Source organism: Sciurus vulgaris (genome assembly GCF_902686455.1).
Source record: "Sciurus vulgaris genome assembly, chromosome: 17".
In the NCBI taxonomy this organism is placed as follows: Eukaryota; Metazoa; Chordata; class Mammalia; order Rodentia; family Sciuridae; genus Sciurus; species Sciurus vulgaris.
Genome location: NC_136478.1, coordinates 12,270,861 through 12,281,248, shown reverse-complemented (window position 1 = coordinate 12,281,248; position 10,388 = coordinate 12,270,861). Strand labels below are relative to the sequence as shown.

Sequence of the window (10,388 nt, the reverse complement as noted above, 5' to 3'; positions counted from 1 at the left end):
CGCGGACGTCACCGTTCAGCGCCAGGCCTGTGCTACAGCCTTGCCCCTTCCTCAGGAGCCGACCCAGGTGTTGACTGGACTCTCAGGTGTGTCCTCGCTTGCGTTAAAATTTTTGATCTTGCCGGCGCCACTCGGGAGGCTGCGGCAGGAGGATCAAAATTTCAAAGCCAGCCTCAGCAAAAGTGAGGCGCTAAGCAACTCAGTGAGACCCTGTCTCTAAGTAAGATTAAAATAGGGCTGGGGATGTGGCTCAGTGGTCGAGTGCCCCTGAGTTCAATCCCCGATACCAACTCCGCCCCAGAAAAAAAAAATCTTTGAGCTCGACAAAGTGAAAAACAGGTTTCACTTCATTGTCTGACTTCACACTGAAGTAGCTCTAAATTTATTTTTAAACCTGCCACGACTCATATTAAGTCTCTGAAGTGTAAAGCTTTATAAAGTCTCATGAAATATATATTGTGGTTGTGGCTCAGTGGAGCGATTGTCTTCATGCCCGAGGGTTCCATCCCCAGCACTGCGAAAAGAAAAAAAACTATAAGATGCCAGACGTGGTTGTGTACGCCCTAAACTCAGCCATTTGGGAAGCTGAGGCGGGAGGATTTCAAGTTCAAAGTTAGCCTCAGCAACCCAGCGAGAACCTGCCTCAAAAAATAAAAAGGGCTGGAGATGTGGCTAAGTGGTTAAGCACCCCTGGGTTCAATCCCCAGTACCCACTCGCCCTCCCCTAAACAAGCGACTTGCTGCTTAGTAGCAGCCCGGACCTGAATCTGACTCCTGAATCCAGAGCTCTTCTGATGAACTGCGCATGCGCGGGTTGGGGCTGCTGCAAGTGGTTTTGGGACTTATCTTTTGCATCAAGTGTTTCCATAAGGTCAATATGCATTTTTCATTAGCCAGGAAAAAAGACTGAGATGGTCAAGTACTCTGGAAGTTACCCTTTTCAGTGAAGGCCCACTCAACCCAAATCAGAAATTAGGTATGTTTTTTGTGAGTTGGATTTTAGGGAATGAAGCAGATTTGACAGAGTGGAAGTAAAAGGCATTTTAGGAGGAGAAAATGCACCAAAATGTTGGACTCGCCTATAGAACAAGAACTCATTTTTTGTTGCAGCTTAGGTTATTAGGTTGGGGTAGAGGCAGTATAGAAAATATTGCAGAGTCTTATTTGGACCTTAACTAAGGACTCGAAGAGGAAAAAAGCTTTATTTGGTGGATTTGGGGATTTTTTTTTTTTTTTTTTTTTTATAGAGGGATACTGACAAATATATCTGAGGGTTGGCAAGATATATTGGACTGCAGGGAACAGAGTATGGTAGAAGAAATGATGCATAAAGGAAAGGAGATCAGAGGGGAAGTTATTCTGATAACTTAGAAGTAGAGGGTGAATGTTGAGCCATGGAAGTGAAGATGAGGTGACAGAATCAAGAAACACTGTGGAGGGAAGCTAAGTAGCATTTGCTAACATAATAGGAAAAGATTAAACCTGTAATCCCAGTGACTCAGGAGGCTGAGGCAGGAAGATCACAAATTCAAAGCCAGCCTCAGCAATTTAGTAAGGCCCTAAGCAACTTAGTGTGGCCCCGTCTCAAAATAAAAATAAAAAGGGCTGGGGATGTGGGTCAGTGGTAAAGCAACTGCAGGTTAAATCCCCAGTACCAAAAAGAAAATATAGAAATTTGGGCAACAGTAATAAAGTACTTCCATATGGAGCACTGAATTAGAGTTGGCATACTGCTAGAATCCTAGGACTGGGATAATGAGCTGAAAAAGTTGCTTCTGACCTTTCCCTTGGGCTGTGACTTATTTTAACAATGCCTACCTAGCGAGATACAGCTTACAGCCTGGATCAAAGCTGAGCTGCTATTGCAAGATTTGACTAAACTGGGATCCAGGTCATGGGGAGGCAAATGTGAAAAACCTAGACGGAGAAGGGCAAGTAAAATATGATAACTGGGTATGGTAGTACACCTGAAATCCCAGAGGCTTGGGAGCTCGAGGCAGGAGGATCACAAGTTCAAGGCCAGCCTGGGAAATTTAGCAAAAACCTTGTCTCAAAATAAAAAAGGGCTGGGGATGTTAACTCAGTATAAAAGTGCCCCTGGGTTCAATTTCTGGTACCAGAATGGGACAAAAAACAAACAAACAAAAAAAAAACACACACAAGAGAAGGAAGTTGTTGGAATGGTAGAAAAATTTAGGTAAGAATAGAGATAATTATCCCATTAGGATAGGAGTGGGATTGCTGCATCATGGAGGAAGAACTGGTGTTAAGAGGTTGAGGGAATTTCCTCATATGGGCCAAATTCTTGGAATAGGGAGATTTTCTTACAGCTGAGAGGGATTGATTATTGGGTTGGAAGTTAGAGGTGGAGGTGAGTGAAAGTCTTGAAATGTTCATTGTGAAGTGTGTGTATTGGGGGTTAATCGCATCTATCGGGGTAGAGGAATTAGAGCTCTTTCAGAAGTTGTTCCCTCATGCCTATAATCCCAGCAACTTGGGATGATGAGACAGGAGGATCCCAAATTCAAGGCCAGTCTCAACAACTTAGGAGGCCCCTACGCAACTTAATGTGACCCTCTCTCAAGAAATAAAAAGGGTTGGGGATGTGGCTCAGTGGTAGAGCACCCCTGGGTTCAACCCCCAAGACCTAAAAAAAAAAAAAAAAAAAAAAAAAAAAAAAAAAAAAGTATGCAATATTTAATTTGTCCTTCTGGTCAAATATTGTTTTGGAAATTAACAGGGCTTGGAAGTAGCTCAGTAGTGAAGTAATTGCCTAGTATGTGCAGGGCCCTGGGTTCTAGCCCCATCACCTCCCTCCCCACCCCACCCCCCACAAATTAACAAAACAATGCCTAAATATTGGGATATTGCTGTTAGACCTGGATTCAAATAGCATTGGTTTATCTGTATAATTTCCATGCAAATTTGGCAGCCTCTAGTGTTTGGGAGGAAAATAGACCAGAGCAACAGTAAACCTGGAGGTTGACCACACACCCTAACCAGGGCTAAGTCATTCTTCAGGTGTAAGCAAGGGGAGGTTTGCTCTCAGACCTAAGCTAAAGCACCTAAGACCATTTGATTATTATCCAACTGAGGAATTCCAAGGATGTTGGAAACATTTTTTTTGCTACCAGGGATTGAACCCAGGGATGCTTAGCCTCTGAGCCATATCCCTAGCTCCTCACCCCCTTTTTATATTTTATTTAGAGTCAGGGTCTCACTGAGTTACTTAGGGCCTCACTAAATTGCTGAGGCTGTCTTTAAACTCATGATCCTCTTGCCTGTGTCTCCGTGCATGACTGTGCCTAGTTGCTGGAAACTTGTGGATGAGTACCGAACAGTTGTAAAGACTCACAAAATGAGCCTGGCATGGTGGCACAAGGCTGTGATTCCAGCACTTTAGAGGCTGAGACAGGAGGATCACAAATTGGAGGCCAGCCTCAGCAATTCAGCAAACTAAAAAATACAAAGACTGGGGATGTAGGACTTCCCTACCAAAAAAAAAAAGTCACAAAATGAGGATAGTCATGTAGATTTCCACTCTGGCAAGTCATAGTCCTGGGCTACAGGGCCATATAAAATAAGGTCTACTCCCCCATTCCTGCCCCTTCTTCTCTGCCCAGGAGATATGGCTAAAGCAGAAGGAATGAGTGTCTCACCTGAGCAACTGACATCCCAGCCGGCCACCGTCAGGCTTCATCTAACATTCTTTTCCTCACAGACTACTCCTATCCCCCATTTCACAAGTAGGAAAACTATGAAATAGGCTCTTGCCCTGCTGAGTACTAATGCCAGAATGGTTTCTAAGCACCCACGAAACACCCACAACCTTCACCTGGCCTCTAATTTCACAATAGGTGTTTGAAGCTATTCTGGGAAGCTCTACCTCAAATTCAGGATAAGGAAAGCAGGATCTGAGAGCCTCTTAGCTTCAGCCCCTCAGAACGCCCTCACCTCCCAGGTCACTTTTGGAGGATACTGCAATAGGAGTCAGACAACAGAATAAGGAATATTTATTCTCAGGCAAAAAAGCAAAGTCATGTAAAACTGCAAGAGATTCCCAAGCACCTGGTGTCTGCGTCCAGGACCAAAAGAACTGGAGAGGGCCCCTGAAATCTACATCATATTGGGTGGTGTTGGTGAAGGAGGAATCAGCCCTTCTTGCAAAGGTGGCAGGCCTGGCATCACACACAACCAGGGGTTCAATTCTAATGTGATCTGTTCTTTCCACACCTTCGTGGTGGGTTTCTTCAGATTATTTTGTGCAGTGAATTTTTACGAACCACAGATCCTTCTTGGAATAACAAGGTGTTAAGGCCTACCATTCTTCCTCCATTTCCCCAGTGCATTCCTTCTTTTGTTTTCCACACAGCCAATGACATCTCGGCACTGGGTGTGTGATGGGACAGACACGGTGAAATCTGGCTTAGCTGTCAGCATTTTGTACCTCCAATATATTCAATATCCTGTGTATTTTTGCTAGAAAAATTCCTCCCAAAAAACAGTTTCATCGCTTCCCTTTTATACTTTAAGAATCTATGAAATTTACCACTAAATTCAAACACCATTTGCTGTGGTTTAAATGATGGTGTCCTCTCCAAAACTCAGGTTGAAACAATCTCCAAATAAGACAGTATTAAGAGGTTGTGACCTTGAGAGGGCAGTGGTGCACATCTGTAATCCTAGTCCCTCTGGAGACTAAGGCAGGAGGATTCCAAATTTGAGGTCAGCCTCTAAATTTAGCAAGACCCTATCTCAAAAAATAAAAACGGCTGGAGATGTAGTTCAGTAGTAAAGTGTCCTGGGTTCAATCCCAATAGAGGAGGGCAGGTGGGTGTGACCTTGTGGAGGGTTGAAGCATCCTAATAAAAGAGCTCAAGGCTAAAGTGAGCACCTGCTTGCCCTTCCATACTTCCTACCATGTGAGGACATAGTGTCCTTCCCTCAAGAGCACCAACAAAAGTACCATCCTGGATGCAGAGAGCAGTCCTCATCAGATATCACCCTTGCTGGCACTTTTTTTTTTTTTTTGCGGTGCTGGGGATTGAACCCAGAGTCTTGTGCTTGCAAGGCAGGCACTCAACCAACTGAGCCATATCCCCAGCCCCCTGCTGGCACTTTGATCTTGGATTTTCCAGCCTCCAGAACTGTGAGAAATAAATTTCTGTTCTTTATAAGTTACCTAGCCTCAGGTATTTCATTGTAGTAGCACAAATGGACCAAGACATTGTTAAACAATCAGATCTTCATTTTCTAACTAAAGAAACTTTTCTCTACCCACAGAGCCAGGCTGCTGCTTGTTTCCCTACCCCTCCAGTATACTTCCATCATCCTGGTGAATTTGCTTTAGTCTTAATATTCCCTTCCCCTGCCTAGGGCGCTCTTCTTATTACTTGGAATCTTGCTTTTCTCTTATTTGCAAACTCCATTCCTTCACAAAACTTTCTCTATCAGAAATCCTTACCTTCGGGTCACCACTGATACTTTATATGGAATATTCTACATGTTAAATAAGAAACGAGATGTAAATGACAAAGAGAGAAAAACTATCTCCAAGCCCACAAAACCAGGTCATAACTCGCCTAAGAAACATGTGAGTCTTCACTTATAACTAATATCAGCAACCAAAAACATACTGCTGTTTCCTTTGCATATTCATGAATGAGAACATGTCTTAACATCAATAAAGAATACATCAAATGATTTGTTCTTATGCATACAGCTAATGTATGATACAAAAGATCCTAATAAAATCCATTGTTTATGGATAATGAACATCCAGAAATTTCTACTGGACCAAAATTTTCTTTTCCTGAGTTTCTTTTTTAGGGCACAGTTTATCATTCCATAAATAAAATCAGTAAAAGATCTCTGGGGACCAAAATTCTCTAATTTCCATACACTTACATCACTGAGGTCTCCAGGCTGCACAAGGTCATGGAAGCAGCTGTGGACCACTGAGCCCTGGAGACAGGCACTGGCAGGAATGAATATGGACTGTGAAGGGACATGGCCCAGTGACACTGGGGTGATATTCCAGAACCATCCACAGTAATGGGTGTCTTGACTTTTTTAAAGATGCATAATCTTTCAGTAGTCTCCGGAGTAAAATGCATTTAAACTGAAACTAATGCATGTATTTCATAGACTCCATGAAACCCATCCAGTGAATTCTCAGAGGTCTAAGACCCCCAGTTAAGAACTATTATCTATACTTCCACCAGAAACCCATTTAGTCCTACTATTGAAGAGTCAGTTGCACACCACTTCCCATTTTCCTTCTCAGACTTGGGGCTGCAATAGTAGATGAATCGTACCTATTGTGAGGAGTGGAGTCGGCCTGCAGCCTAGTGAGGAGTCTATTTCTTTAATTATTGTCCTTGTTTTTAGTTATTTCAAAGTTGGTCCACAAGACTTCCGGGGACTATAACATTTCTTTTCTTCTTACAAGACTCCTAAGACAGGTCAACATTGACCAGAAGCACAGAGAAAACTACACCGTAAAGTACCCACTGGGGAATGTGTCAGAATTGGCAGTCTGTCAGTCTCTCCATAATGTCAGATTAAGGAAAGCACCAGGAGGCTGATATTGGGCCCCTTCCCTCTCCAGGTGACAGACCTGGCCTTAAAACAGATGCTTCAAAGAAAATCTGGGATTAGAATCATTCTAATCACATAAAAGTCTTCTACCAAGGCCAGAGGTACAGCTCATGGTTGAATGCTTGCCTAGCATGTGCAAGGCCTTGGGTTTGATGCCCAGAACCACACAGAAAATAATAATTGAAAAATTCCTCTTCCAGGTCCTAGATAAAGTACATTCCATATCAAGGCCAAAGAGCTGAAGAGGACTCCTTTTGGTTGGGGGTCTCAGACTGCTCTTGCAACTGAGTTTCCTCTCATCTTTGCTCTGTCACTCTGGATACCAACAGCCTTGGCAAGGTGTGAGGGAGTGTCCATTCCTATTCTTTGCTCTAACTGTTCTACACAGATGCCAAGTAAGGATGGAGAAAAGGCCTTGAGTTACTTGTGCCTTGGACAGATGAAAGGCTGTAGTCCATCTAGTCCCTCAGTTGCACCTGCTTGTGTATTCCAGGCACTGTGAACACAGATGTTCAGAACCTCTTTACAATCAAGATGCCAAATATCTGTAATCATTCCCCAGACCAAACTTGTCTTCAGGATCCGGAGGCAAAGAAAGAATTTGTGACTATTGCTGAAGCTGCCTTGAGGCTGGCCATTAGAAATCTGAAACCACAATTTTCACTGAGGATTCAAACCCCAGACCACCTTTTATTTGCTTGGACTAAGAATCAAGGGAATGCAAAAAATATGCTGCAAGTGCCAGTGAAACCAAGTTTTGTGGCAAGCTAGGTCTACCACAATTTCTCCACGGTGACTTCTCCACAGACTTGCCCAAGCACAAGCAAAGGACTCACCAATAATCCAATGTACACTATACACAGATCAAACCTGCTGAAAAGAGCTGGTGATGGTCCTGAGACACAAGCCTGCATACAAAGGCCCAGAGGCTGGCATTTTTGTCCATCACAGCAAATACCTTCCTAATGTGGGCATTAGGACAAAATGCAGATGAGCTATTCGACACCAAGTCAGTCCAAAGTAGCAGCTCATAATTCTCCTCTGCCGCCTCATGGTGGCCTCCAGACACCATGGCAAAGCATAAGACCTATCTACTGTGGGAGTCCTCTCCCTCTGTAATCCCTCTTCACGTCTATTCTGTCATTTCCACAAGGGCTGGAGGCTGGCCCCCAAACTCCAAGCCACAGAACAGGCAGGAATTTCTGCAGGGGATCCTGGATAAGTAATTAGCCACAATATCTAGATTAGGGTAATGATGAGAGAAACGCTGGCCAAAAAACTGACGGAATTTCCAAAAGGTAAATTTCTGTGTATTCACGCCTAATCTTCCACAGTGGTGTAAACAAATTTTCTACCATCCCTCATTATTTGCACAAATTTTTGTCCAGTCCAAACGTAATTTAAAGTGAGGTAGGTAGCTTCTCTCCTCATGCCTTTGTCTTTGTGGTGACAGTTGAGGCTTCTGCCATGAAAGCACTCATCTCCTGGGCAGGGGCAGCCCCATGGGCCGGCACCAGTGGCTGGTAGAGCTTCTCAGTTGGCTATTTTCTCAATCTCATCCAAATCATCCGTGTCCAATCTTTCTATCTTCTTATCTGGGGGTGGAGAGGAAGAAAGATGTGAAGAGAGACCAACGTGGGGTTGCCATGGAGATGCAGCTGCATCACTCACAGGATGGTGTGGCAGGAAGAGGGAAGACACAGGACCCTGCCCAAGAATGGGCCACTCTTTGGGCCACCACAGTGCTCCTTCCTCTTAACCCCAAAGGCTTCCAGAGCCTGAGCAGGGAGCCCTGACCAACATCCAAGAGCCCAGGCCCCCCAGCCTGGCCACAGGAGAATGGTGATTAGAGTCCCTGAGCCCTGAGCCTTCCAGGTATGCTCCTTGAGGCCATCTGTCCAGCCGGATGTAGAAGGGAAGGGAGGGAGCACACGTAGGGGCAAAGGCCTCTCTAGGCCAGGGAAAAACCTCCCCTTTCCCTACCTCCACCACAAAGAGGGTGCCGGGCAGGGGACCCTCTGGGAACTCACTAAAATGCTCCTGGATTCTGTTCAGGATGTTCATGCTGTGCTTGCTGTCGACCATGTTCACGGCCAGGCCCCTCTTGCCAAAGCGGCCAGTGCGCCCGATCCGGTGCAAGTAGGTCTCATTGTCCGGGTTCCCGTCCTTGTCCACAGGAAGATCAAAGTTGATGACGACAGACACTTGTTCAACATCGATACCTGCACGAAGGAGGCACACAGAGGAGTCAGGGCTGGTGACATAGCCACACGCACCCACTCTGGTGGAGAGTCTGGGGCAGGTCACCTCTGGGGTGTGAGCACAAGAGAGGACACATATGGGCCTGTAGCAGAACCCGGCAGGTGCTAAAAAATATGAAGTCAGAAGGCAGTCTTTGCTACACACACAAGTGTCTGAAGATACAGCCAAACACCTGGAGACGCCCCGGCAAGAGCCGCTCCATCTTGAGCAGGCAGAGCCTGGTGTCTCCTTCTACTGAGGCAGGACTGCTGCCTTCTATGTAATTCCCATCACCTGATGGAAATCCCATCTCTCCTGGAAAGGATTGTCCCCACCAGCCCCAGATGGCTCCTAGAGACCATCTGAGTCTCCTGGATACAAGGACATCTCTAACAGGGCTGGGACCCTGAGCCTGGCATTCCAGGAGGTCTCTGCTCACCACGAGCACACACGTTGGTGGTCACCAGAACCTTCTCTTTGCCCTCTCGGAAGCGCTCGATCACAGCAGCCCTCTGCTCCACCATCATTTCTCCACTCAGCAGAGCCACCTGGTGGCCTTCTTTTGAGAGCTCTGCTGCCAACCAACTAGCTGTTTTGCGGGTCTGAAAGGAAAAAATAATTGTTTTACATGAAAAGATGTGAGGGAGAAAAAAAAACAACTAAGAAACCTGCAATGGCTTATTGCCATTAAAACACACAGAAACAGCTGGGCACAGTGGTGCACACCTGTAATCCCAGTGGCTTGGGAGGCTGAGGCAAGAAGGATTGCAAGTTCAAAGCTAGCTTCAGCAAAAAGCGAGGCGCTAAGCAATTTAGTGAGACCCTGCCTCTAAATTAAAACAAAAAAAAAAAAATAGGGATCAGGATGTGGCTTAGTGGCCAAGTGCTCCTGAGTTCAATCCCTGGTACTTCCTCTGTCCGCCCCCACCCCCAAATAAAATACAGATAAGTATGAGAAGAAACAGCTGATTCTATTTTCCATATTTTTATTGATGTGTTTCTAGATATACATAATAGTGGGGTTCATTTATTATATATTCCTATATGCCCATGACATAACAACATAATGTGGTCAAATGTATAATTTTGGGGGGATGATATTTTTTTTTTTTTTTTTTTTTTTTTAGTGATGGCGGTACTGGGAATTGAACCCAAGACCTCACACATTGCTAGAGAAGTGCTCTATCACTGAGCCAAATCCCCAGCCCTTTCAAAAAAAAAAAAAAAAAAATTAAATTAAATTTAAAACTCAGTAAGTTTCCCAGACTGAAATTTGTGATCCCCTGCCTCTGGCTCCAAAGTAGCTGAGATTACAGGTGTTATTTTTTCATCCAGGGTGAGTGTGGATGGAGCCAAAGACCTTCATTTCTAAGTAGTCACTAACATTAATATTTAAAAGTTATTTCATTGGATGTTATTTGGGTTTTTTTCCCAGCAACCTCTAAGAAGTAGTATCAAAGAGGAGTCAGCTGTTCACAAAGTCTTCCCCTTAGAACTCAAGAACCTGAGGAGACTATGTCTGGGGTGTGGTACAGGTGATTGTCATA

At 44.7% G+C, this 10,388-nt stretch overlaps 1 protein-coding gene and 1 long non-coding RNA gene across 10 annotated transcripts in view; one reads left to right on the top strand and one right to left on the bottom strand.

Annotated features, from left to right (window-relative positions):
* The first annotated feature begins 4 nt into the window (after positions 1–4).
* On the top strand, positions 5–5,536 carry LOC306647834. The gene is made up of 2 exons (XR_013760187.1): positions 5–86; positions 1,823–5,536. It is a non-coding gene; the product is annotated as an uncharacterized lncRNA (long non-coding RNA).
* DDX19B (DEAD-box helicase 19B) overlaps positions 3,991–10,388 on the bottom strand; it is a 26,111-nt gene continuing 19,713 nt past the window's right edge. For all 9 annotated transcript variants that reach the window (XM_079117363.1, XM_079117360.1, XM_079117365.1 and 6 more), the window contains 3 exons: positions 9,281–9,443; positions 8,631–8,822; positions 3,991–8,195 (listed from right to left, as the gene is read on the bottom strand). In XM_079117363.1, coding sequence (XP_078973489.1) covers positions 8,134–8,195; positions 8,631–8,822; positions 9,281–9,443 — 417 coding nt within the window. In that variant the 3' untranslated portion in view covers positions 3,991–8,133. The remainder of the gene's footprint in view (positions 8,196–8,630; positions 8,823–9,280; positions 9,444–10,388) is intronic.